The sequence below is a fragment of the Meleagris gallopavo genome, chromosome 4, assembly GCF_905368555.1.
Source record: "Meleagris gallopavo chromosome 4, MGAL_WU_HG_1.1, whole genome shotgun sequence".
NCBI classification, from domain to species: domain Eukaryota; kingdom Metazoa; phylum Chordata; class Aves; order Galliformes; family Phasianidae; genus Meleagris; species Meleagris gallopavo.
In genome coordinates this window covers 62,745,607-62,770,944 of record NC_139407.1, presented here as the reverse complement: position 1 = coordinate 62,770,944, position 25,338 = coordinate 62,745,607, and the positions used below count along the sequence as shown (strand labels likewise).

The 25,338-nt window shown below is 48.0% G+C and overlaps 1 protein-coding gene across 1 annotated transcript in view; it reads left to right on the top strand.

The window, feature by feature from the left end:
• Positions 1-7,427: 7,427 nt before the first annotated feature.
• The window catches only part of ASPNAT (aspartate N-acetyltransferase), a 29,911-nt gene continuing 12,000 nt past the window's right edge, over positions 7,428-25,338 (top strand). Inside the window, exons 1-2 of the mRNA XM_085223609.1 lie at positions 7,428-8,054; positions 9,137-9,301. Coding sequence (XP_085079735.1) covers positions 7,430-8,054; positions 9,137-9,301 — 790 coding nt within the window. The 5' untranslated portion in view covers positions 7,428-7,429. The remainder of the gene's footprint in view (positions 8,055-9,136; positions 9,302-25,338) is intronic.

Sequence of the window (25,338 nt, the reverse complement as noted above, 5' to 3'; positions counted from 1 at the left end):
TACTTATACATCTCCTTCATTTATGTGCATTGGTCAGCCTCATGCCCTGCCTTCCAGTCCTCTTCCCTTCCCCAAGCCTTGGGCATGCTTCTCGTGCAAGCAGGACTGCCACATGTTATTTCCAAAGTATTTTTAGCATGTGCATCATTGTGGCATCTCCTCCTGCGTTGGAAAGCTGAAGGCAGAACCAGGTCCTGCTGTGATTTGAATCTATGGTTCCTACAAGCTGGAGCGTGAGTGACTGAGCTGTATGTTCCAGGTTACAGAGTTTACTGAAACTTCAGGGCCAGATTGATTTATTGATGCCGCAGACACAGTGGTGGCCTCGTGCAATGGTCAGCTGATCCTCCAAGGTGCTCCTACTCAGAACAGGTGGGTGAAATGCCTCTTCACCCCAGCAGGATGGATGTGAGCCTTGAACCTGTGTCAATCTCATGTCTGATGGCCTCTGGTAGCCATGTGCTGAACAAGCTGAAAAGGTCAATCAGCATATCAGCCTGAACAGCTGGATCTAATAGAAAATGAGTCAACATGATACACAGTTGGCATTATAGGAATAACAGATGTAGCCTGGTTTGGTGCAGCAGAGTGTTGATGTGTTGAAGCAACTGAAGAGACTCGTATGACGGCAACCTATCATTCCCATCCTGTCCACTGAAACTGAGATGGCCAACAGATGTTAGGCATAGATAATCTGATGGCCAGCTTTCTGCATGCAGCTGATAGACGGCAGACTGCATGGCAAATGTCCCTCAGGAAGGGCCATTTGCAAGGGGTGGTGCAAGATAACACATTACAACACACATTTTCAATTGGTGTGAGGACTCTGCACCTTCCAGCAAATCAACTATCAGTTGTCACCATCCTTGGAGGTTTTTGAGAAATGTGTAGATGTGTCACTGAGGGACATGGTCAGTGTGCATGGTTGGGATGGGTTGATAGTTGGACTAGACGATCTTAGTGATCTTTTCCAACCTTAATGGCTCTATGATCACAGCAGCTGCCCTGGATCAAGCAAGCCAAAAAGTCCAGTTTTGTCTTCTCTGCTGTTACAACTGGGGAAATAAATAAATAAATAAATAAATAATAAAAAACCAGCTATTTTGCTCAGAGCATCTATTATTGCTCACTTAAAGGCAATAGCTGGGGTAGGATGAAACTTGCATGGAGCAGTGCGACGTTGCACCTCATTCCCACTGCAGGAAAAGGAATAAAAGTGAGAAATGTAAAAACAAAAGTAAGGCTAAAATAGCAGTCTAAAATAAGAAGCAGAATCCCTCTGGTAAATTGCTGAGTTTGCTCCCTGCCGTGGAGAGCCAGCCCTGTGCAGGGGGTGAGCTATTTTCTGGAGATGTGCTGGATGGAAATAGCACAGGGTAGCAGCAGCGAGTGAATGCGTGGCCCCCAGAAGCTTTGTGCTGATTCAGGTCTCCCAGCTGTACTCTCAGCAAAATCACCCCACTATTTGGGGCACGACACTCGTCCCAGCCCCGTCCCTGGCAGAGGTGAGCAGCCACTCCTCCAAGAAAGCAATTACTGTCGGCCCCAATGTGCCACCGCCACAGCAGAAATTGAATTTTGGAGCAGTCGGCAGCAGAGAGTCCCCAGAGAGCTGCCGGACAGATGAGGGACGGCAGCAAGGAGCTTTTCCTCACCAGGCTTCAAGCCTCCCATCAACAGGCTGAAATGAGATGCTAAGCCCGGAACTCAAATCCTCTGATCTTCCCTTTTGCATTCAGCACTGCTCCTGGCTTTCCCCTACAAAACCCATAAATCAGAGCCGCACCAAGCACCTCCTTGGGAGCTGGGCTCCAATCACTGCTTCCAGCCCAGTGTCTGCCCTCCACCCTCCCCCCCAGCTGTGTTGTGTGCATGGATGTTTGGGGGAACAAGGGTCTGAATGCCGTATTTTTAATAGCAGAGCAATGTACAGGGATGAAACCCTGGCCCAGGCATGACACAGAGCCACCAACTGAACAAGCTGTCAGCCAGGAGGGATGACATGCAATCATCATGAGGATGGATGGCTGTGCAGATGTCCCACAAGCATGGGGTTGGAGTTAGCACAAGAAATGGTTTAGCATTAGCCCTGGTGGTCCAGACCGAGGAAAATAGGACGATAGGCAGGAATTAATCAGGAATAAAAAAACACCCAATCTGCATCTTATTTTGCCAGGTTTTTAGTATCAGTAGTATGCCTATTTTTGCCCAGGAGCAGTGCATTTAGAGCACTGCTTTGGAAGCAACTCACCATGTCTGACAGGGATGTTTCTAACAGGGGCACCTGCAGGACTGCTGGGCGTTGGAAGGCTTTCAGTTGGATGGCATGAAGACAGATGATGGCTCACACTGGTGCCTGTTTGGGGGGAGGGCACTAGAGGGGAGGGCCGAGCAGGAAAACGCCACAGGGTCACAGGGAGGACGGGAAGCAGCAAGTTTTCCTTCCCGCTCGCTTTCCTGAAGGAAGCAGGGAGTAGAACAAGGCCTCCACCAAACCCTCTGTTCTCCCAGGTCTCCTCGCTGTGCACTGAGCACCGATAGCGGGACAAGGAGCCCCAGGCGTGGCAGGGCAGCGCAGTGCAGTACTGGGGAGCGCCGCTGGAGGTCTGTGCGGGTTGGCTTTCTCCTGCTCTGCGCAGAGATGGGACGGCTCTCCCAGCTCACCTCTTCCAGACTCGGCTAGCGGTGGTGATTGCCTTTCTCCCACCAGAACTGCAGGGTGGTATCTCCCAGCACCTGTGCAGGGCGCCAGGCTGTGCCCATCATTGGGTGGGATGCCATGGGGTACTACCAGGCCTCTGTGTTGGTTTTTTTTTTTTTCTAATTTGTCCAGAGCCATGGCTATAGCAACTTTACTGTTACAAAAATTCCACTGGAGTATTTAATCTTCACAAGCCATTATGACTTTGATTTTAATGAAAATATGGCAGCGCAGGATGACACAGAATCACAGAAAGGGTTGGAAGGGACCTCAAAAGATCTTTGAGTCCAACATCCTGCTAAAGCAGTTTCCTACAATACAGGTTGCACGGGTAGGCATCCAGATGGGTCTTGAATATCTCCATAGAAGGAGACTCCACAACCTCTCTGCGCAGCCTGTCCCAGCACCCCGTCACCCTCAGTGTAAAGACCTTCTTCCACATGTTTGTATGGAACTTCCAACGTTCAAGTTTTAGGCCACCGCTCCTTGTACCATGGCTATGCATCACCAACAAGAGCCTGGCCTTATCCATTTGCCTCCCACCTACCTTTGGGCATTTATAAACATTTATCACAGTGGCTGTGTTGTGACACTCATCAGAGGGGAAAGTCACTGGGTCACAGAATCACAGAATTAAGGTTGGAAAAGACCTCTAGGATCCTCTAGTTAGAGAACCTTCTTTCCGTCTTTTAAAAATCTCATGCCTCTGTGACCCCAGTGCCAGCCCATTGCTTTACAGCATTCACAATATTTGGTGTTTCCCTCAAAGTTACGGTTTCTGGAACCAAGTGCCTGCCACTAAATCCCACTGAAAAATAAAAATAGCAGTTAAAACAAACAAACAAACAATCAAAGAAAAACAGCAACAACAAAAGGAGACTTTTCCCAGAATTCACAGTGTAGGCATGGTGGGGATGGGCTGATGGCTGGACTATATGATAGTAGTGGTTTTCCAACCTTAATGATTCTACAATTCTCTCCGAGAGGAAGGGGAGCAAGCTTAAGTCAGCTGTGGGGAGTGCGACTTAAGATCCTGATGCTCCCAAGAGCAATGAGGATGGGCAGATGTGACTCCATGCCATTGGTTTTGCTTCTGCACCTGGAGCAATTGCTGTCCCCATGTGCAGAGGGAAGGGGACCAAGGCCGTGAGCACAGAGCCTGGAGGCATCTCTGAACAGCAAAACTGGAAATACCGGAAAATTTCCCTCTGCTTCTTGCAGCAAGGCAGCATGCAAAGGCAGGAAAAAACGCCAGCCCACTACAGCTGTGCTTCAGCCATCAGTTAAAATCACTGCTGTTAAAAATGCCAGCAAAATAGCTGTTGGCCGAAAGTACAATCATTAACTTTAGGTTCTTCTTTCCTTCCTTAACAAAGACAGATACTCATTGACAGAGCTGCTCATGATACAGCACATTTCCTAGTGCTGTTACCTTGCTGACCCAAGCAAGTAACCAAAATTTGGGTGGCTGCGGGTTAATCATAGCAAGAGTAAAAGCTGATTGCAAAGACAGGTACTTTTCCAAGAGGGGAGGGAAAAAAAGAAATGAGCACTCCCTGGCTCGCACCACCTGTGGCATTCCCACATGCACCTGGCTTAAAGGCCTGGTGCTCCTCCAGCCACGTGTGGTCTTTGTTCCCACCATTTCAGTGGTGTCTCCTTCACACCCTATTCAACCTCCCCCCAAGTCGTGCAGTAGAGATTTTAATTAATCACCCTTTAGGAAGCTATTTATTAGGCAAATAGCTCACATTCATATGCACACCTGCAGCCGACAGAGGCTTTCACTTCTTCCTGCAGCCCAACAAAGCAGAGGCTGCTGCACTAAAGCCGTGGTGCTGGGCTGCTCATTGAGTTGAGCGGGTGCCTGCGCCCGTAGCATGGCAAAGCCACTTGTAGCGATGAAGCTGAGGGTTGGAAGAGGACCTGAGGGCAGATAAGAACAACAGCTTGAAATCTCAGCACCTGCTTCGGTCACTCACTGATAGAGTCATTGCAGAGGATAGGGTTGGAGCCACCAGACCGTGCTGGGAAGAGCCCTTCTGGCACCACCACACCAATAGAACCTGGGGTAGCTTTTCCCATCAACTCATTAATTGCTGGAATATACTAACAGCCCTTCATGAGGGAAGGATTGTGGCTGCTTGTGGCTATTACAGGAGAAAGACAGAGCCAACACTGTGGTGTTGCTATGCACAGTCCCTTCCCACAGCACAATCTCCTTGCCCAGCACATCATGAGCTGGAGGTTCAAGTTTGCAGGTGAGGTCCTGCCTTGGTGCCCACCACTCCTTAGGAACAAATGCTCTTATAGAGCATCCAAGTTGTTTGAAATCACCCTTGGGTTTGTTGCTCCAAGATTTACAGCAAAATCCACTTCTGTTTGGGGTGTTCAAACCAGAATTCCTCAGCCCTCAGAGTTACGACTTGCCCCCATTTATTCCGTGCAAATGGATCGAGCATCCATGCATCGAGTGCTCTTTAACTGCAGTGAGAGCTGCTGGGAGCACTGGCATGAAATGCAGACTCCGAAACGTCCGTCTTCATTACATTACTTCTTTCTGTGAGGTTCAGCAGTGGGTCATGGCATGTGGGTGACTTCCCCCCAGGTCCTGGAGGAGCAAAATCCTCAGTAACTTGGGATGACAACTGTGCTTTTACAGACTGAAAGCTCTGGGCAGTGCAGTTGCCTTGCCAGGAAGCTCTGCTAACAATATTCTTTTTATTCCAGGGCCCCAAATCTGCTGTCTGGGAACCTGCCTGCCTTGTGCAATCGATTGCAGCAAGGCACTTGATTTTCACTGACATTTGCTTCCATCCGTCACAGCCGCCTGCTCCGTCCCCATCCCTCCTTGCTGCTCTGCCAGAGCCCTGGAGAAACCTGAAAACCTGGCTTGGCGATGACAGAAGGTGAAGTTTGGCATTAAGACAGGGCTTGGGAAAGCTAGTGCCGTACCCGTGGCTCCTCCAAGTCACTGCATGATGGTGCACAAAGCCCCTCCGTGCCTCAATTTCCCCACTGCAGCAGCACATCCTCACCTTGGGCAAAGAGAGGATGCTCATTTTTGCTTACAAGATGCAGCATAAGTAGTAAACAAATGTTTGGAGTCTTTCTAAAAATAACCCACCCGCCAACACTCCGGCCCATAGAGCAGGACTGGAACTGGGAGCTTTCCTGGCTGTTACATAACTGCAGCAGTATTTTTTAAAGGAATGAGTTGTTTTGATTACTCGTTATTTCATAAATAAGCAGCGTAGAAAGGATCAAACAAAAATAAATGCCTGCTTCACCCAGGCATATGGAGCTGAGTGTTGCTTGAATTATATTTTTAAAACAGCAATCTCCTATTTTTGGCTTGGAGCGTTCACAATCCGAAAGCGAATGCTGCCCCATTTGTTTGTTTTCCCCATCCTGCCTCTCTGCCTTCACCTTGGCTAATTCTGCTGAGGGTGAGATGTGCCAGGGACATGGGGATACGGGGACATCTTCCTCCCACGGGAGGTTCTTTGCTCGGGGACACTGCTCCCCTGGCACTGTGACCCACGTGCTGAGCTGCCATCAGTGCCACTTCTTGTCACCCCAACTCTGGAGCGGGTGGGACACTGGCTCAGATGCTCTGGAAAAGGACCAGTTCACGGCCGCCTCCCCCAACTCCCCACGAGGGCACCGGGCACAGTGTGAGTCTGCAGGTGCGGCACTGAGCGGGTGGGAGAGCTTCCAAGCCCTGGCCTCATCTTTCCCCCCCCGTGATTTGGAACGCTTTTTTTGTGTGTGTGTTTTGTTTTTTAACAATAAAGCTAAGCAACGAAATCATCACAGCGGCACCAAGCTTGGAGCAAAGCCCCAGCTGCCTGCGCACCATCCTGGGGACCTCACCCCGGATGCAAGCCCACGGGGTGCCAGTGGCCCCAATGGAGGACGCACTGAAGTCCGCAGGGGGATGCAGCATCCATAGAGGCGGCTGCAGGGGGGGCAGCGGGCAGGAGGACGCGCAGGTGCACCCCGCAGGAGGATGGGATTTCCAGGGGCGCACCTCGCAGTGGGGCTCACACGGGGCTCCGGGGGCGCAGCCGGCGGGAGGGAGACGGCCACCGGTGTGGGTGCCCGTGCCCGCCGCTCCGCATCCCCGCACCTCCTCCCCGGTCCCGCACCGTTCCCGCACGGCGCATGCCTGGGGCAGATGCCGGCCAGTTCCAACCGGGAGAGAGCGAAGCTTTTCGGGTCCTGCGAAGAGGAGGAGCCCATCTTCCTCCTCCTCCTCTCCTTCTTCCTCCTCGCTGCGCATCCCCCCGCCTTCTCTCTCCCCCAGGAAAAGTTACAGACCGGGGGACGGGGCACGGAGCCGGCGTGGGGGACGGATGTGGGGCCGCGTGGGCTCGGGGAGCACTCGATGCGTGGATGGGGCGGGTGGGGGGCCGCGCCGCATGAGTCACCGCGGAGCGCCCACGCTGCGCCGCAGCCCGCCGGGACGCGCACCCCTCGCACCCACCCGCGGTCGTGTCTGCCCGTAGGGCTCCGCGCATTCGCAGCGACTGTTCCAGAATGGGAACGCGGAAAGAAAAAAAGAATGAAAGAAAGCGGCGTCCCAGTGCGCGGATGCAGAGAAGAGATGCGCGGCCCGCGGGAGGAAACCGCCCCCCGCGCACGGACGCGCCGTAGTAATTTGCAAAGGGGCGGCGCGGGTGATGGGGGTGGGAGGTGGGCAGGCGGCCCGCCCCCCCCGATCACATGGCGACCCCGCGCAGCCAATGCGGGGGGTTCTTGGACCCCGAGGACCCGCGGCCCCCCCGCCCTATAAATGCCTCTCCAAAATGCAGCGCAGCTCCTTTCTCCCGTCCCGCCCGGTTGCGCTGCTCCGCGCCCCGCGCAGCTGCCCGCGGGTCTCCGGCCCTGCTCCGCGCTCCGCTCCTCCCCCCTCCCCCCCTTTTTTTTTCTTTTTTTTTTTTTTTTTTTTGCTTTCCCCCTCCCCTTTCCCCTCTCCCCGTTTTTCTCCTCCTTCCCTCCCCGCGCCCCGTTTGCATGCATTGTCTGTCTCCCAAGATGGTTTGTGAGACCAAGATCGTGGCGGAAGACCATGACTCAATCCCGGGAGCCAAAAAAGACACCATCATTGTTTCTTCCTCCCAAATGTGGCCCACCCTCTCGGGCTCTCCCTCCTCCCCCCCTGCTCCCCTCGGTACCCCTAAAGAAGAACCCAAACGCGACAACGTCTACATCCGCGAATTCCACCCCTCCGAACAGGAGGTGGTGCGCCGCATTTTCTACGAAGGTATCATGGAGCGGATCCCCAACACGGCTTTCAGGGGGTTAAAGCAGCAGCCCCTCACCCAGCTGCTCTACGCGCTGATGGCGGGTGAGTAGCGGCTCCGCTCGGTGTCCCCGCGGGGATGCGCGGAGCCGGGAGCGCCGCAGCCACGCGGAGCCGCAGCGATGCGGAGAGCGCAGCGCATCGCGGCGGAGGGAGAGGGGGGTGGTTTGCGCTGCGCGGGTTTGATGGGCGGTGAGGGGCTCCCCGCGGAGGTTGCGCGTCCTTGCGGTTATTCCGTGCTGGGGGTTGAGGTGGGGGGGGTGGGGGTGGGATGGGAGCGGTGCGCGCATCGCAGCGCGCAGCTCCGCAGCGCGCAGCCCTGCGCAGCGCGTACTGCCGTTGCTTGGAGACGGCCGGGCCCTTCCATCTCCGAGTGTGTGTGTTGGGGGTGTGGGGGGTGTCACCTCCCGGGGGTTGCAATCTCAAAATAATCCCTGCAAGGTGCTCCCACCTCCCGCAAATAACCACGCGGGCCCCTTTTGAAACCCCCCTTTAAAATAATAATCTGTGCCCAAGCCCCCCTTCCTGAAAGTAATGATGTGAACTCCTCTTCTGTGTGAATAATAATGTAATAATGCATGTCCCCCTCTGTGAAAACGCACCCTCCACCCCAAGGCTGGGTTCTCAAGCCATTGGTAGTTGCAGGTGACCGCTCAAACTCTGTATTGGAGAGGGACCCCTGGCAGTAGTGGGGTGCTGGAAAACGACTACTAAAGGGTCCCTCCTCCAGGAGCCCCCTAGGCCTTGCGTGGACCTTCAACCCCAAGGCAGTGCCCCTCCCCAGCAGCCAGTGCTTCCCAGGATGGAAATAGTATTGCCGCAGTGCCAAACACATGGCTGCAGAGTGCCGTGCCTGCAGCACAGCCCCCCCACCCCCAACTGACAACGGGGTGCAGGGGGTCCCCCAGCAGCCCTTCTCCCCCCCGGCACTGCGGGAACACTGAGCTGCACTGTCACTTAGCACCACTTAGGGAAGATTGCACCATTCTCATGTATGAGCTGCAAATGTCTGTTTTGCTCTGTGTTCTTTTTTAATTTTATTTTTTTTAATGAGTTTGTATTCTGAAATCAACACTAAATTCTCTTTTCTGACAGGTGTCGTTTATTTCTCTTCCTTATCTCCATAGTAATGTGCTTTGTTGTGACCAAGTCCTTCCTGCTGACCTGCTGCTTGCCCATCTTTCTGATGGGCATGAGGTACTACTTCAGCAGAAAAGTTATCCTCCACTATCTCGATTGCGCGCTGCATACGGACATGTCTGATATCGAGCAATATTACATGAAACCGCCAGGTGAGTGCGAGTGCCCAGGGCTGCCTTCCCCCCAGTGGGGACTGTGGCTGCCCCATGCTGCTGGCACCTTGTCCTCTTTGCAGCAGCACTGAGCACAGCTCTAAAGTTGCCAGAATGCAGCTTTTAGGACGTGCCAAGCACAAATCCGTCCTCTTTTTTTTGTGTGTCCGTGTCCCTAAGATGTTTAGTCATCCACATCTGCAGGCAGGCACTGGGGGCCATGCTCTCCACGCTCAGTGGAGGTGCAGGGAGCTGGGTGCACCCCATGTTCCCTGAGCTGGGGAGTTTCTTTGCCCCCTGTGTGTATCAGGGAGTGTGGGGGATTGGTGAAAGCACATGTTTTGTCGTATTATTCTAGAAGAACCTTCCTTAATGCAAGTGTTTTGGAAGAGGCATAGATCAGGTACGTAAAGGGATGTTGCCGATGTTTGACATATGCTTTCATCTGCTTGTTACACAAGTGCATGTAATTGAAATCATAACATCTAATGTTTAACTGTTCAGCTGCAAATAGCTCCTACATGGTTAATAACAATAAAAAATGTCCTACATGATTAATAATAATAAAAAGAAGTCCCTTTGCAATTTGTTGGGGAGAACGTGCCATTCCCATTCTGTAGGTGTGCATCCATGCTGAGAGCCTAAGCTGGGGGCTCTGTGGGCTGCCAGGGGCTGTTACTGGGGTTGGAGGTTTGCACTGTGGTTGTACCGTGTTCATGGGGAGCGAGCAGGGTGAAGTGTGCCATTAATCATTGCTCTCTCAGGGTACCACTCATTGGTTTCTCCATGTGATGTTTTTCACTGCATCACTGCTGTCCCCAGTGTGGCAGACCTCTTCCTAGGGATCTCCTCAGTGGTAATAAAAGCCAGAAACTTTTGTTCTCCTCACTGCTAGTATTGCATCCATCTAAAATGATGCTTACCTTGTAATAAAAGTCTCAAAATGCCTTAACAGCATTTCCTTTGGATGTTGCATCCTATTGTAGTGTCCATCTACATGAGTTATATTTAATTTCCAGTGCCTGTTTTCATGACAGCAAAACGATGTGTAACTTGTATGTGTCCTTAAAGAGCTCAATATTCACTTAAGCTGTTGTCACAAAAATAAATGGGCTGTGGCTTAACCTTTCCAAGTCTGTGCAGTGAGGTCCAACAATGCACGGTGCTGAAGAAGGAGAGCTGCAGGAGAGCAGGAGCAGCGAGTGTGAGCTTTGTAGGTGTCTGAGCTGCATCTGTCCTTGCAGCCTGAGATGTGCACAGCCACAGTTTGGGGTGTGCTTACACTGGTGTTTGTAGAAGGGATTCAAATGAAGAGTTGGAAGTGCCCCCACTTGCGTAGGGTCAGCAGCATTGCGTTGACAACATGCCTTCCAGTCATCAACATTGCTGCTTCTTGATACCTAACAGGACTGATTTGAATTTCAGAGGAATGTGTGGGCTTTAATTTTTGACAGAGTTTAATCATGTGTAATTAGGCTTCTGCCATGCTGTAAAAAGCAGATTTATGGGACTGCTGGTGCTTGTGAAGGGTGCCCCATGGTAGTAGCGTGAAGCAAGTTGGAGTCATAATTCGGTAAAGGCTGAGAAGAGGCTGCCAGGACTGCTCCATCCATGTCAGTGCCTGTCCATGTGCTCTGAAGCTACATGGTGCAACCTGCGTGAAGCACCAACCTGGCATTCTGATTGTTTATCCCCAAAATGCAGCAGTCAGATTTCTGCCCTAAAAGACAGAAGTGTAAATACAGATGTCTCCAAAAGCTCTGAGCTTCTTGCCTTTCTGGCACTGATTTCACTGTCTATTGAAAGACACTAAGAACAGGCAGTGTTGTGCCACATCAGCTCCCAATCCCTTCGCAGAGGGTTGGAATGACAATAGAACAACTTCCAGCCCCAGGTTTTTCTCTTACTGTGATAGCTGACGAGTTAGCACTCAGACATGAATTATTACAACAGGAACAAGAAGGGCTTCTCCTTGCGAGCAGTGCCTGTTGTTCTAACTTAGGTTAATGAAAGCTTCCTCAGTTGAGTATTACAGAAGAATCATACACTGTCCTGAGTTGGAACAGACCCTTAAGAATAATTGAATCCAACTCTTAATGCTGGAACAAGGGCCCAGTGAGGCTGTAGTACTCAGAGCTGGGTTAGATGAGACAGAGCGAACAGCCTGGTGCTACTTCAGGCGGAACGGGCAGACAGAGGTAGAACTGGGATGTGGTCTTGAGGTCTTGGATCGCAGTGTTGGTTTTGGCTTTACTGAGGTATTGCTCTCGGCATCTGTGCCACAAAGAGCTGCTTGTGGTATCCAGGCCAGAGTTATTTTGTGCAGAGCATCCACAGCAAACTGCCCTCTGCTCAGGGGGAGGAAATGGGTTGCTCCTGGTGGTTCTGCCAAAGCATCTGTGTGATCTAATCTGTAGGTCAGCTTAAGAGCAAAGGCCAAAACAACAGTGTGTAGTAGGATATTGGGAGCACCATGCTTCATGATTAGTGTTACTTGCATTAAAGTATTTTTTTTCTTCTGCAGTTTTCTGACCCACCCAAGTTAGTTATTGTCTTGAATTTCTCCCACTGGGTTTTGTATGAACTTAAAAACATGTGCTGACAGCAATTTTGCTGAAGTACACAAGCCAAAATTTAAATATGTTTGCTCTTGTCCTCTTACACTTGCACCAAGGACCTGGCAGAATGTTTGGACCAGAGTTTAACTCTAAGCCCAAAGGCAGTAGATTGACTTGAAATTGGTGTTGACTTCAAAGGAATTGTTGGTGTTGAGTTCTGTACTGGATTGGGATCTTAAAACAGAAGACTGAATAGCCCAACCTTCCCCAGCTCTTTGTTAGCTTGCATTTCTCATTTTAAAGTAGCACTTATTGGAATTTATCTTTTTTTGCATAAACTCTAAAAAAAAGGCAGTGGGGTGGTTTTAAAAAAAAAAAAAAAAAAGGAAGGAATTGGATATGGGCTTAATTGTCAACCAGAGTAACTTGGGTTCTAGTAAACAACAAAAAAAAAGAAATTAATTTTAAATAGAGCCCCGCCTCCTGCATTTCTCTACGCAAATAAGGGGAGCACAGCTGGAGCTTCTTTTATTGTCTGATGATTTTGACAACTAATCAGTTTTACAGCATCTCTTCAAGCTTCTGTCACGGTGGTTCTGTGTATGTTTGTAACAGTTTGTGTTTTGGGAAGATTCTTGGGAGTTTGAGGTCTCTGTTGGAGGGCTGATGGAAACCAGAACTCCTCGCTTTCGGTGCGAACCCACTGCTCTCCTGAATGAGCAGAGCTTGGGTAGATGAGCCAGCATGTTTTTCTGGGGTGGTTTCAGCCCTTATCTCTTGCAGCCCTTCTGCTGGGTGCCTCTGCGGAGGGATGTGTGAATGTGTGTGTGGTGGCAGTGCAAAGATCTCCTTGTTGCAGGAGCTGACCTTTGTTGGTGGTGTTTGTGCAGAACCCAAGCAGGAGGAGCAGAGAGCATGAACAGGTGACCTCGAGAGCTATGGCTGCCAGACCTGATGGAGGGCTGAGGACATCTGCCTTGCATAAGGCAGAAGGTGAAGCTGAAGGGATTGCTGCAGGAGATGTCAGGTTGCATTAAACACGCCAGTCTGGTGGCTGTGATTTTTGGCATCGATTACTCTGTGGTGGTGTGAGCAGGGCTGGAGGGAGCAGTTCTGCTGTCTTGAGTGAATCCCTATTTTGGGCTTTCCCCCAGCAAATTGGGTTCAGGGAGTCAGCCAGCTCAATGGGCATGTCAGAGAGGGCCCTGGGTACATTGAAATGGAGAAGTGGTGTGCCTCTGTTCATCTAGTCCAGGCTGGTGGTGAACAGAGCATTTCTGTTTCCATTGTCCCCAGGTAAATGATGAACAGATTAATCCTGAATGACCACATTTGACTTCCCTGAAAGAAGAATGGCTTATGAGAATTCAGTTTGGGCTGCTCTTGGGTGATACGTTCAGGTTGGATATCAGGAAAAATTTATTCTCTGAAAGAGTGGTAATGCATTGGAACAGAGTGTCCAGGGAGGTAGTGGAGTCAGTGTCCCTGGAGGTGCTCAAGAAGAGGGTAGAGGTGGCACTGAGGGACATGGTTAAGTGGGCATGGTGGGACATGGTTAAGTGGGCATGGGTGGGGATGGTTGATGGTTGGACTAGGTGATCTTAGTGGTCTTTTCCAACCTTAATGGTTCTGTCGTCTCTCAGCTGAACCCACATGAGGTATGTCTTGTTCTTGGCAGAGACCTTGTTTGTGTCCTTACCTCAAGATTCCAATTGAGGTAGGGGCAGAGATGATTTGTGAGGAGGTGACAAATCCTGTAGTTTCTTTCCAGGCATTTTCACCTTTGGTGGAATGTTTGGGTGAGGAGCAGCAGGTATTTTAGTTGTTCTCTTGGACTGGGCCTGCTCATTGGGTTTACATGCTGGAGAAACAGAACTGACACCAGATGGGTTGAACCCAGGAGCATGTGAGGAGATGAGCATTGTGAAATGACGCAGTTCTGAATCTAGGGGAGTATTGGTAGTATGAATCTCCTTTGGCTGGAGCTTCTTCACCAGCCATGATACCTATTGCCTGGGTGTGCATCACAATGGCAGGCCACCATTTTGGGGTGCTGAGCTGGTGTGGGAATCATGAGGAGAATATAGGAACCACCTTGAGAAGAGCCCTTGCTCTGGGAGCTGTAGTTCTCTGCCTTACAAGGCAGAGGTTGCTCCCCATGGTGGGACAACAGCCTGGGCAAGAAGATGGAGGCAGGCCCCAGATGGCTGCTCTCCATGGTGGGGATGGGGGCCTGGGACTGGGTATTGGAGTACACCCCCAGGCACAGAGCCCGACCCTGCAGCCCAGTTCTTCCACATTCTGGGGTAAGGCAAACAGCTGAACTGCCAGATAAGCAGGGGGGACGCTGCCCACTGATAACATTGTTTTGAAAGAATAGAGCAGCTCAAGCTTTGCAAAGCCAGGGCTTAGTTACCTGACGCCAGGATAGGGCTCAGGGCTGCTGCTTCCCAGAGTAGGAATGTGTTTTCAGAGGGCCTTGCCTTGCTTGCCCATGCCTGAAAGGCAGCTGGAATCTAAGGCATTCCTATCTCCATCATTTCTTGCTGGATTGTACAGCACCCTGACCTCAGGCATATGTCAAACCCCTTCACTGGCTTTTGTGGATTGGGATTTTTAGGGATTTTCTCAGACGTGCTTCTCCTCACGAAGAGCTGGGGAGTGTAGCCTACGGCATGGAGCTGGAGGTAGAAACCCAGGAGAGAGTCTGTGTCCTGAAACACTGTTTCCTAGCTCTGCTCCCAATAGAACCTCCTTCCAGGTAGCTGTAGGGTGCAAGAAAGTCTCTCCTGAGCCTTCCAAGTTGCTTTTTGTGAAACCTGTCTCTTCAGATGTGATTGGTATTCCATCCCACGCTCTCATATCCATCGTCTGCTCCTGTGGCCAGCTGCAGCAGGGACCTACCCTCCAGGATGGGCTGGACGCCTTGCTGTGCCACTTTTCTGGGGCTGAGTGTCCCCAGGGTTTCCTCCATCATGTGACCAAGTGTGGACAAACCCAAGGCTGGCTCTGCTCCATCCCAGCTGGTATCATGGCCGGCCCCAGCCCTGTGCTGATAAGCACTTGGTGGGGTTGAATGAGGGAAAGTGACACCTGAGTCTTCAGAGTTTTTTCCAGTTTTAGGGGTGCTCAGGCAATGCACATCTTATCTTGAAGAGCAATGCTGTAAGCCAAAAGTTTACCATGGAAAAACTGAAGTGGTCTGATCAACAGAGCAGTCTGAGGATTCAGGCTTCTTCAGGGCTATGGTACAAACCCAAATGGGATAAATATACTAATGGAGAAGCCACTGCAGCCTCACTCCCCCTTGTTCCTTTTATTTCTTTATTACTGGAGCAGGAGCACATGTGCAAACCCATTCCTCAACATGCATATCCATGGGACAAAAATAGACCTCGCTTCAGATCCAGCTTTGGCACATTCCCATGTCAAAATGAGATGAAATTACATTTTCTAGTAAATTTTGCAGAGTGCTGTAACCTATATATTTTTCCCTCGCATTAAAAAACTCTCTCTTAAGGTATCCCTAATTGATGTAGCTGTCAGTTCATGCAGCAGCGTTGAGTTTGTAGCCATGCCTGGTTGGGCACGGCGCTGCTGGAAGCAAGCTCTGCATGCAGGTGTTTAAAAACCCCAATATGTGCAAGTGCTTTTAATTAATCTATGACTTGAGAAGTAGTAAGTTGTGCAAATTGCACATCAGCAGTTTATAGGCACAGTTAACTACTCAAGAGCATCAAAAGTGAGCAGTATGGGACTTGTGAGCATGAATAGAGTAGCAACAGAACAATACAATCAGGTATTCTGGTTTTGTCTGGCTTAAAGTAATTTTTTCTGTAATCTCCAGTGTTAGGTAGCTGTGTACAGTTTCCTATGACTGTCTCAGTGAATAAACATAAGGAGGAATACAGAGTTTTCTGTGAGTTCATTTGTGAAGTAATGAATCTCATTTAGGATGCTCAATGGCTCTTCTTCTCTCACTTCCTTCAGAGTGGCTGAGATTTAAAGCAATTACCCAAAGGTGTGTTTCAGCTTAAAGGCTTTCAAAGAGATTTAAACTCAGTCTTTGCATAGGGTGCCTAAGTAGTGGTGAGAGATGGAAAAGTCCAGAGCTTTGAGCTGCTCTGATGCTGAATTTTAGATGTGGAGCATGAGCTGAAAACTTACTACTGTTAGACTAGATGATCTTAAAGGCCTTTTCCAACCTTCATGATGCTATTTCCAAGTACCAGAGGCACTGTTTAGCCTCTTAGGGATTTTAGTAGGGTCTGTGATCCTTGTGAGCACAGCCAGGTGCCCAGATACTTTAGGAGCTATCAGTAGGCTTTGCTCTGTATCTCAAGGTCTCCAAGGTGTAAGTTGTTTTTTTTGTTTGTTTGTTTGTTTTAAGAAAAAAATACCAAACAAATAGGTTTTAATGTAAAAGCCTAAATACCTGGCTTGGTTGTCAAAAAGACAGAACCCTCCAAATTTGGGAGTGGATCTCTGAAAATGGGTGCATTTCGTCTTCAGACTTAAATCTTCTTGTCTCCGAGTTGTGAGGCTAGGATTGCCTTTCCCAGCTCTGGGCAGGCTGGAGGTCACTATTAGCTGTTGCCATTGGAGCTGGGGAATTGTGCCTGGGGATGATTGCTGCTATTGATGGGCATGGCAGAGCCCACACCTCATTTTGGTAGTGTGATGCTGAAGATCTCTTAAAAATAACCGCATTTTGTGCTGCTCCCTGCCTTCTAAAGGAGTGACTCTGCCAAGTGTTTTGCTGGTGTGTGGTTCTGCAGCACGCTGGGTGATGCTTGGCCTTTGTTTCTGCATCTGTGAAATGGGGAGCTTCAAAGTGTATTTTTAGGGTTATTTTTATTGTTACCTTTTCACTCCCTTCCCCTCAATGAAGCTGAGGAATCAGTTTTTTTTTCTTTTTTTTTTTTTTTCTTTTTTCCCCCTGACAGCTGGCTAATGAAAACAGCCTGCACAGGAATCCAAACACAGCAGAGTGTCTTGCTTAGCTCCTGATCACAAATCTATCATTTGTAACTGGTGCCAATAAGAGGATTTATTTCTTTCTTTCGACAAAGGCACAGTGGAATCATCAAGAAACCTCTGCCGTGCCTTTATTAAGGCATCACAGCCGGCTTGTGCTGGTCTGGTTAGAGACAGGTGTGTGCCATGGTGTCTGTTACAGATGGCTTTGAGCCATGCGTTTATAAGTAGCCTATTGACCCTCGGGACCCCAACGATCAATTAACTATTTATGAGAGCACATACTGTATCATTTCTTGCCCTCTGTAATTGCTTAGAGGGTGTTTCTTTACGGAGCTGAAGGTGTCATTGCTTACAGGATAATTCCAAAATGTTGACCTGGAACTCCCAGTGTTTGATACCAAGTGGGACTTCTGAGAATTAAAGATTACTTTTCAAAATAGCTACTATGAAACATGTATTGCAGGTGTGTTTTTTTAAATGGTGGTCTGAGCTAGTGCTATGTAAAATTGAATTTGGGACAGAGTAAAAGCAAATACAGAAATGCAATGCATGTCTTGTGGTAGGGTGTCACTTGACATTTGCTTGCTGTTTGTAGGATTTATTCAAGTGATAAAGCTGAAAACTGGAGTTTTTATGAGGAAATGATTTTTGTAGTGAATGTTTTTGAAGTGAACTTATTGCTTTCCTTGTCAGTCAAAAGTGTTGGTTTTCATACAGGCTTTTCTGAAGCCAGGTATATTTAAAATAAAAATTGCTGATCAGAGTAGAGCCCATGTTATCTCTCAAGGCATTACCCTACTTACTGGGCTGTAAGGGGCTGTGGTCTTTGCATGGTATTATGAGGTACGCACAGAGTTAGTGCTGAGACCACCTGCATCTGAGCCCTGTTTTAATGATGGAGCCCTGTTTAATGATGTTTTAATTTTGTACTGGTGTAGTGGTTGAGGAGAGGGTGGGAGACCTCTGAAATCCCGGTAGAATCACAGAATCACTAAGGTTGAAGACCAATGAGGTCATCAAGTCCAATCATCCTTCCATCACCACCGTACCCACCAAGCCACGCCCCAAAAACAGTAGTCCAGCAGCAATGTGGGGATGAGCTGTGAGCAGGATTAGTGCCAGTCTGGGTTGTTTGTTTATTTACTTACCTGGCTGAAGATCTTCAGTGAATTCATGACAGGAGTGTGACTTGTTTTGAATTGACAAAAACTTTGATTTAAGCACACTACTTGCCTGGATTTATTCTCCACTGCAAGTAACTGCTATATGAACTGCTCCTGTGCTCCCTTACCAAAATGTTTGAATCCTGACTTGGAAACCAGAGGTGCAGGCTAACTTGCTGTTCTGCTAGTTGGGTTGGGGTCCTGCACCACCTGGCTAGGCACAGCTCCTCAGTGTGCTCAGTAGACATGTACAGTGCTACCGGACCATAACAGTGATATGGGGAACTGACAGTGGCTTTTTATTTTTGTCTTTTTTTCCCTTTCCTTGCTGCCACCATTCTGCATCCCATTTTTCCCATCTTGTGTCAAACTGCAACGCTCGCATTTTTTCTCCTTTGAATCCCACTTGGCCCTCTCATCCATCCTTGTGCTGATCTCTCCAGTGGGTTTGTGTAGGCCAGTTCTTGCTTCATTTGTCACTTGTGGTAATCCTTAAAGCAGCAGTCTGCACCCAACATCTCCCCTCCTCCTCCCATTGTGTTTTTAAATGTGCTTATGTCCGTTTGCTTAATTTCATTCAATAGGTCCTTCCTTCTCTTTCTTAACCTGCCATTCAGATATCTGCATGGTGAGCACGAGCATTTATTTTTGTTGGTAGAATGCTCAGAATAACAGAAATGAGGAAACAAACAGAAGTCAGCAGCACAAGGATATTGTGTCTGCTGAGCTGCAAACATGGTGTGTCAGCGCATAAACCCACGTGGCAGCAGGGAGAGAACATTTTGCCTGAAGGCAAATGTGGAGCCAACAACAGGCTTTCTTACACCTTCTTTAAATCCTCTGACCCACATCACCCCGATCCATATCTGGGTATGTCCTATTGATCTTTTCCACTCTGACTCTTTCCATAAAACCCGTTCTGACCATTTTAATAGGATGTACGAAATCATTACTGCAGGCAGAATACAGAGAAAACTTGTTTCTCTTGCTGAGATCAGGGCTTTGGGTTCTTTTTTTGGAGGTGCCATATCTGTTCATCCTCCCTGGAACTAGCTAGCAGCATCAGAACCCCGTGTAACACTTCCAGTGGGAATCCAGGGAAGACCTAAATATGCTGTCTTTCAATTTAAAATAATGCAAGGAGTAGAACAGCAAAGAGAAGCTTTTGAAATGGGGCCCTTTTGGAGCACCTGCTGTTTCCAGCACTAAGCAACTGTAGATGGTGTTTAGTTAGAGACAGAGCAATGAAAGCACACCGGGTGCTTGGCTGCTGTCTGCCTGGCTGCAGTTTGGTGCCTCAGCCCTGGGAGTGCATTGATAAAGTCACTGCTATTGCAATGCAATGAGGGTGCAAGTGGTTAAAAGAGGGAGAAAGCAAGTGGGGGCAGTTGGTGTTAGAAAGGGGTGGCAGTGAGCATATGGGAGGATTTTTTTTATGGAGCAATCCAAACTTTTTGAAAGGAGTGTTCTTGAAACACCTTTTCAAACTTCTGCTGCCTGGAAGATATATTAGGTTCACTTAACAGCTGTGCAAATACACGTCTGGTCTGATTTTAGAACCTGCAGATGTTCAGAAGATAGCATCTAGCTGTGCAGAGATTTTCATTCAAGAATAAGCCAATCACTGGATTTTGTGGTCTTTTTTTTTTTTTTTTAGCCCTCAGCTCTCTGAAAAGCATCAAAGTATCTGCAAGGCTTCTTAAGAAGTAGGATTGTTTTTCATGAATAACTCAGCTAGGGAGGATTTCAGCAAAATTATTAAATAAAGAAAAAATCACAACAAAGAAACCCCTAACACCCCACATTTACTGAGGCAGAACTCTGAAAGAGCTCAGCTCAGAGATTCAGTGGAGCATTTGCTTTGAGTCAGTCACGTGCTTCTATCCCTTGTCTTTTGTTGGGAGTCAGGAGCACACTGAGGGGCATCCTTCAGTTCAGGTCCATGGGTTGTTTTGATCTTTATGGGAAACCTGTGGTATAAATGGGAAGTGTGATGGCATGGGATAAATCTGCCTCCAATTTGCTGTGTGTGCCTCAATTGGCTGCAGAAGGAATGGGTGATGTTTTCAGGGAATCTTTTGTATGTCACAGAATTGCTTGGGTTGGAAGGGACCTCGGAGATCATGTATATCAGCAGAAGGCAATATTAGACTAGGTTAGGAAGAAATTCTTTACTGTGAGGGTGGGGAGGCACTGGAACAGGTTGCCCAGAGAGGCTGTGGCTGGCCCCCTCCATGGAAGCATTCAAGGTCAGGCTGGGTGGGGCTGTGAGCAACCTGCTCTAGGGGGAGGTGTCCCTGCCTATAGCAGGGGATCGGTACTAGATAATCTTTAAGGTCCTGTCCAACCCAAACCATTCTGTGATTCTATGAAGGAGTTTTTCCAGCCAGGAACCTGCTCTTACTTCATTTGTTCTTCTCTGTCTTAGCATTGAGGTTTAATATATATTTTAGTGTTGCCTTGATAGATGCAAAAATCTTCCTCAAAATACTGCATTGCTACTCTGATTGTATGGGTTTGCACCTCTCTTGGCCATGGTTGCTGTGGGTGCCTCGTGTAAGAGAGGATCCATTTTCAGCAAGGCTCAGAGCACGTATGTGGAAGTATCTGCTGTCAGCTGTAGATGTGCTGCCCTGCACTGGTGGGACTGGTCAGGGCGGTCTTGTCTGGTAAGCTGAGCATGTGGCAAAAGTGTTTTTGTTTTTTTTTTTTTTCCTTTTCATTTTTGAGATGCAGACGCTCATGCATGTGATTTTCATTTTATGTTAATGCATCATCCACAACACATCCATTGTCTGTGCCCAACCTGACAGATGTTCATGTATTTACGGATGCAGAATTTTCCTTTTGTGCCACATTCAACAAATGTGCTAATTTCAGTTGGGTTGTAGTGCCGTTTGGTATAATTAAACCAAGTCACCCTGACCTTGATAAGGCACAGAATGTTGTTTTTAACCAGTGGTTGTTTTTTGCACCTTGGCAGTGCTGTGACTTTACACAGGAAATGACTTGCTAAGAGAAAATACAAGCAAGGTGCGATGATTGGAGCCTCCACAGTGGAGTCTGCAGCATGGTGGGAAAGGAGAAGTGCTGAGCTTTTTTAGAGGACCTTTGTTTTCATTCCTTACATGCCAGAAAGAAATGATATCTTATCCATAGTGTTTTAGTGTTTGGCCTTGGTGTGTAGTGCTCCCAATGGGGCACGAGGGAGGAAAGAAAAGCCCTTCACGTTGGCACAAGCAGGTAGAATGTAGTCGAGCAACCTTACCCCAGGGCCATACTTGGCTGTGTTAAGTATAAATCAAACAGTCCTCCAGAGATTAAATATTTACAGTAAATCTAGAAAAATAAAAGATCAGCAAGCAAGAAAGATGTTATCTGTCAGAAAAATTTGTTGCTTGCTATAGGCTTGAGGAGATCAAGCCATGTACTAGCTGCCTTCAGCCTGTAGTTCGTATCAAATCTGTGCCTTGAACATACTCTCGTTTTTTTTCTCTTTCTCTACTTTCAGTGTGGTTTCAGAGAAAACGTAACTGCTTATAATGGCCGTTTCACTTCAGCAGATCATTAATGCAGTGGTTGGGGAGGTATGGATCTTTGTGTTAGCAACCAGGCAGGATTCTTGTGAAACTCGAGTCATCTACAGAAAGAAATGCTTTTGGAGCAGCAGAATTGTATTTATTGTTAGGTTTTGGAGAGCACAGTTGTAATTTCTCTTTGCCAGGTGGCATATAATGAAACCCATTCCCTGTCCTTAACTTCCTGATACCGATCTTGAAGCGGAGGTCCTGCCCTGAGGTCTAAGACCCTTCGGGTCATTGTGTCTGCACCATAAACTACTCCTAATTAGTACTCATAATTATTGCTCATCAGCTGTTGTAGTCATGAGGTCCCCATTCAGAAGCTTTTAAGGACAGCAGGAACATTTCCTTTTAATGTGCTGAGGGGAAAAGAACATGTTTGGAACCATTGAAACATGCCACATAAATGGTTTTGGCTGAGTAGGTACATTCACTTTGTGATGTACAAGTGAACATTTCTGAATCATGCCTTTGGCCTTTTGCATTGCTTCTGTGGCATGGGTTTCCTTGATGCCTCTGAAAGTAGAACGGAATGTTGTGGCATTTGGGGCCTTTTTTTTTCTTTTTGCTGTCGTGTTTTAAATATGCAGATGCTTTTAGTTTCATCTTACATACAGTTAGGTTGTCTCCCTGTTGAGTACAGGAGGCTCCTTTCAGCCTTGCTTTCAACTCTGATTTAAAGAACTTGCCTGTACAGATAGGGTATTCTGGCCCAATGCATCATTATACCATACCCCATATTTGTGTATCTTGGGGGTAATTCACCCTGCTATCCTTGTCGTGATCATAAAGATCCCTTCCAACCCCAACTATGATTCTAAGATCATCTAATTCCAACCTCTGCTATTGTCAGGATCACCTCCCTCTAGATCAGATTGCTTACAGTTCATCCAGCCTGAACTTGAGTACCTTCAGGGAAGCTTCCAAGGACCCTCACCAGTGATTCCAGGAAAGCATTCCAGTGTTTGTACAATGCTGGGTAGGCTTTGCTATTGCTGCTTGCGCAATGGCTTCTCCTGAAGTGTGAGTCACGGTAAAGTTTGTTGATCTCTTTTAGAATGGCATAAAACTTCTCAGAAGTCCTTGTAGAGATCAGAATTGCTCTTGTTATTTAACCCTAAGTAAATGCAATGTTGGTTTCTCCCTTTGCTTTGAAGCATTTGGTGCAATTCCAGTGTAGGTACATGCACTTCTATTCAACTGAAGGGAGGCTTGGCTAAATTTAGGTCAGCCGAGTAATGATATATAGCTAAAATAAGATCAATTCTACCCATTTTCCCCTTATGATTTATGTCTAGGCCAACTGCTAAACTAAAAAGAAGTCTTGATATTGCTCAGTGCCATTTTACGGTAATGCACCTGAGGTAGAAGCCAGCCAGCAAATAATGAATACTAAAACATTCAATAATTCTAGATTTTCCAGTTTTTTTCAACATTTGAAAGTGGAATGTGCTGCAGTACCTTTCAGAAAGCAATAAAGCCGTATAGTGAAAGATTGATGAGAAGATTGAGACTGAGTGTTAACGATTCCCTTTTAAGAAGCTGGCTTAAAATGTGCTGAACAGCACCATTTTATTTTGTAAACTGATTTAACTGATGAGGAACTCATTGTCAGAGCCATCATTTGGAGCAGTGACTGGGAGGATGCAGACTAGCAAGGCTGGTAGGAGGGCTTCCTTCCTTCTTGCCTTTATACTTCTGACTTAAAACAGCCTAAATACTAAAGCACTGGCTTACCTAAGGTCTGACTCCACAATTTACAGGCTTAGTGAGGATTTTGGATGCATGGGGAACATCTGCTCTCAGATTGCTTTAAATATTCTTTTCTTGTTGCTTGACACAGACTGGTCTGTTCTGCTTAGCCAAGGTGTGTCGTGCTCAGCAAAAAAGAGCTGTGTAGAGGATTTCAAGTCCCGTTGTTGCATTTGTTAATATAGCAGCCTCTGAAATGCACTGGAAATCTGCCTGTGTCCTGTGTGTGGTTTTTGGGACGATCAGAAATACCTGCTGGGTTTCATAGGAGGTGTTGGGTCAAACCTGGCCACTTTCTGAATTCTGTTTGCTGCAGAATGTTTTCTTCTTTTCTGTTTTGCAGTTAAACAAATTCTGTGAAAGTGTAGTTAATTGCCTGTGTTATTTGCCACACATACCTGTGACATAGTAGGAGGATGCTTTTGAGGGCAGGCCAGCTCAATCTGGAAACATGGGAGAGGCACTGGTCAAAGTCAGTTGTCCTATTCCTACTCAAAACTTCAACCTCACCATGTTTTCCCATCTTCATCTGAAAGTATGAGCTGAGCACGGCTGCTCTTCTGGACTTGTTGGTGGTATGTAGCAACATATATGTTTGAGTCTGAACCCAAAAGTGATTTTGGGTTTTGCAGAGATGTTTAGGTCAACTTATAGTCTACAGAATGCTGGCATACCCCAAACTGGAAGGGACCCGCAAGGATTATCAAATCCAGCTCCCGGCTACAGAGAGTGAGGATGAAAAAGAAGGTGGATGGAGAAGCAGTTGTGTTGGTTGGTGGCAGCTCATCCATCTCTCCTGGTCCTCTGAACACGTCTGTGATCTGTCCCTCAGATGCCCCACAAATCAATGGGTGTCACCCACTCTCAGCATGAGGCCACATGGCCCAATGTTCTTCCAGCTTGAATCTGTTTGTGTTGGGGTGATGAATCCTGCTGTGGTAGGTTGTGTTATTTATGTGAATGAAAGGGTCCCATAGCATTTCTAATTTCATGCATGGGTAATTCTTCTGTGCCCCTGACATTTTTTGCTCCCCCACACCTGTCAGCTGTACAGGGATGCTCATGAGTGTCAGGAGTACCAAGGCAGGACTCTCATATGTCTTCCAGTTACCACCGCCATAAACTACTCTGAAATGCCATTATTTTGTCAGAGCCCTCCAGGAATGCCTTCTAACTGAAATCGAGTATAGAGTTATTTGTAGAAGTTGTTGGAGCTTGTTACTCAGCCCTGCTTGAAGCCAGGGGGAACTGGAAAGGTGAAAGGCAGAGGAACAAAGGCCTGGAAAGGATGGAGGTAAGAGAGGTGATGCACTGAGCTTTGCAGCTTTTTTTTAGCTGGCTGTCTGCAAATAAATCAGAGTAGCACAACTACACAGTATTCAGTGCAGCATGGCCCCACTGGGCTCCCCCTGCACTGCTTGGGCTGCCCAAAACCACCCTGGAGCTTCCAGGGCAAGTGACTCCAAGGGCAAATATGTAATGCTGTGTGATGTGGCAGTGTGCTGCATTCTGTCTGCCCTGGTATTCCTGTGCAGTGGTGTTGCACTGGGACACAGGATGTCAGTGGGTCGTAGCAAAGAGTTTGGGGCATTCAGGTTTTGCAGCTGGTGTTATCAAGCCTGTTGGTTTTGGCAAGCTTCTGTGTATGGTATATGAGTGAGGGACATGGGGAATTGCAAGACCTACTCTATGTAAAGTGTTGGGCTGATTTTTCTTTTGTTTTTCCCTTTTTCCCCAAGTAATGATGTAGGGGAATGTGTAAGATGGAGATTGGCCCTGTGTGGGATGCTTCAGTGTGAGATGAGGCCCTCACTTCTCCCAGTGAGCCCTGAAAACACAAACCTCCATCTCCTCCCACAACTCATACCTGCACATCACTTTCCTCCCAGCAGTGCAGGTTTGCAATGTTTAATTCTGAGGAGGCTGGACAGAATTCTGTAGGTGTCAGCTTGCTTCTCACTCAGTGTCCCTGGGATCACCTCCCTGGTTGGTAGGTGCTCTGA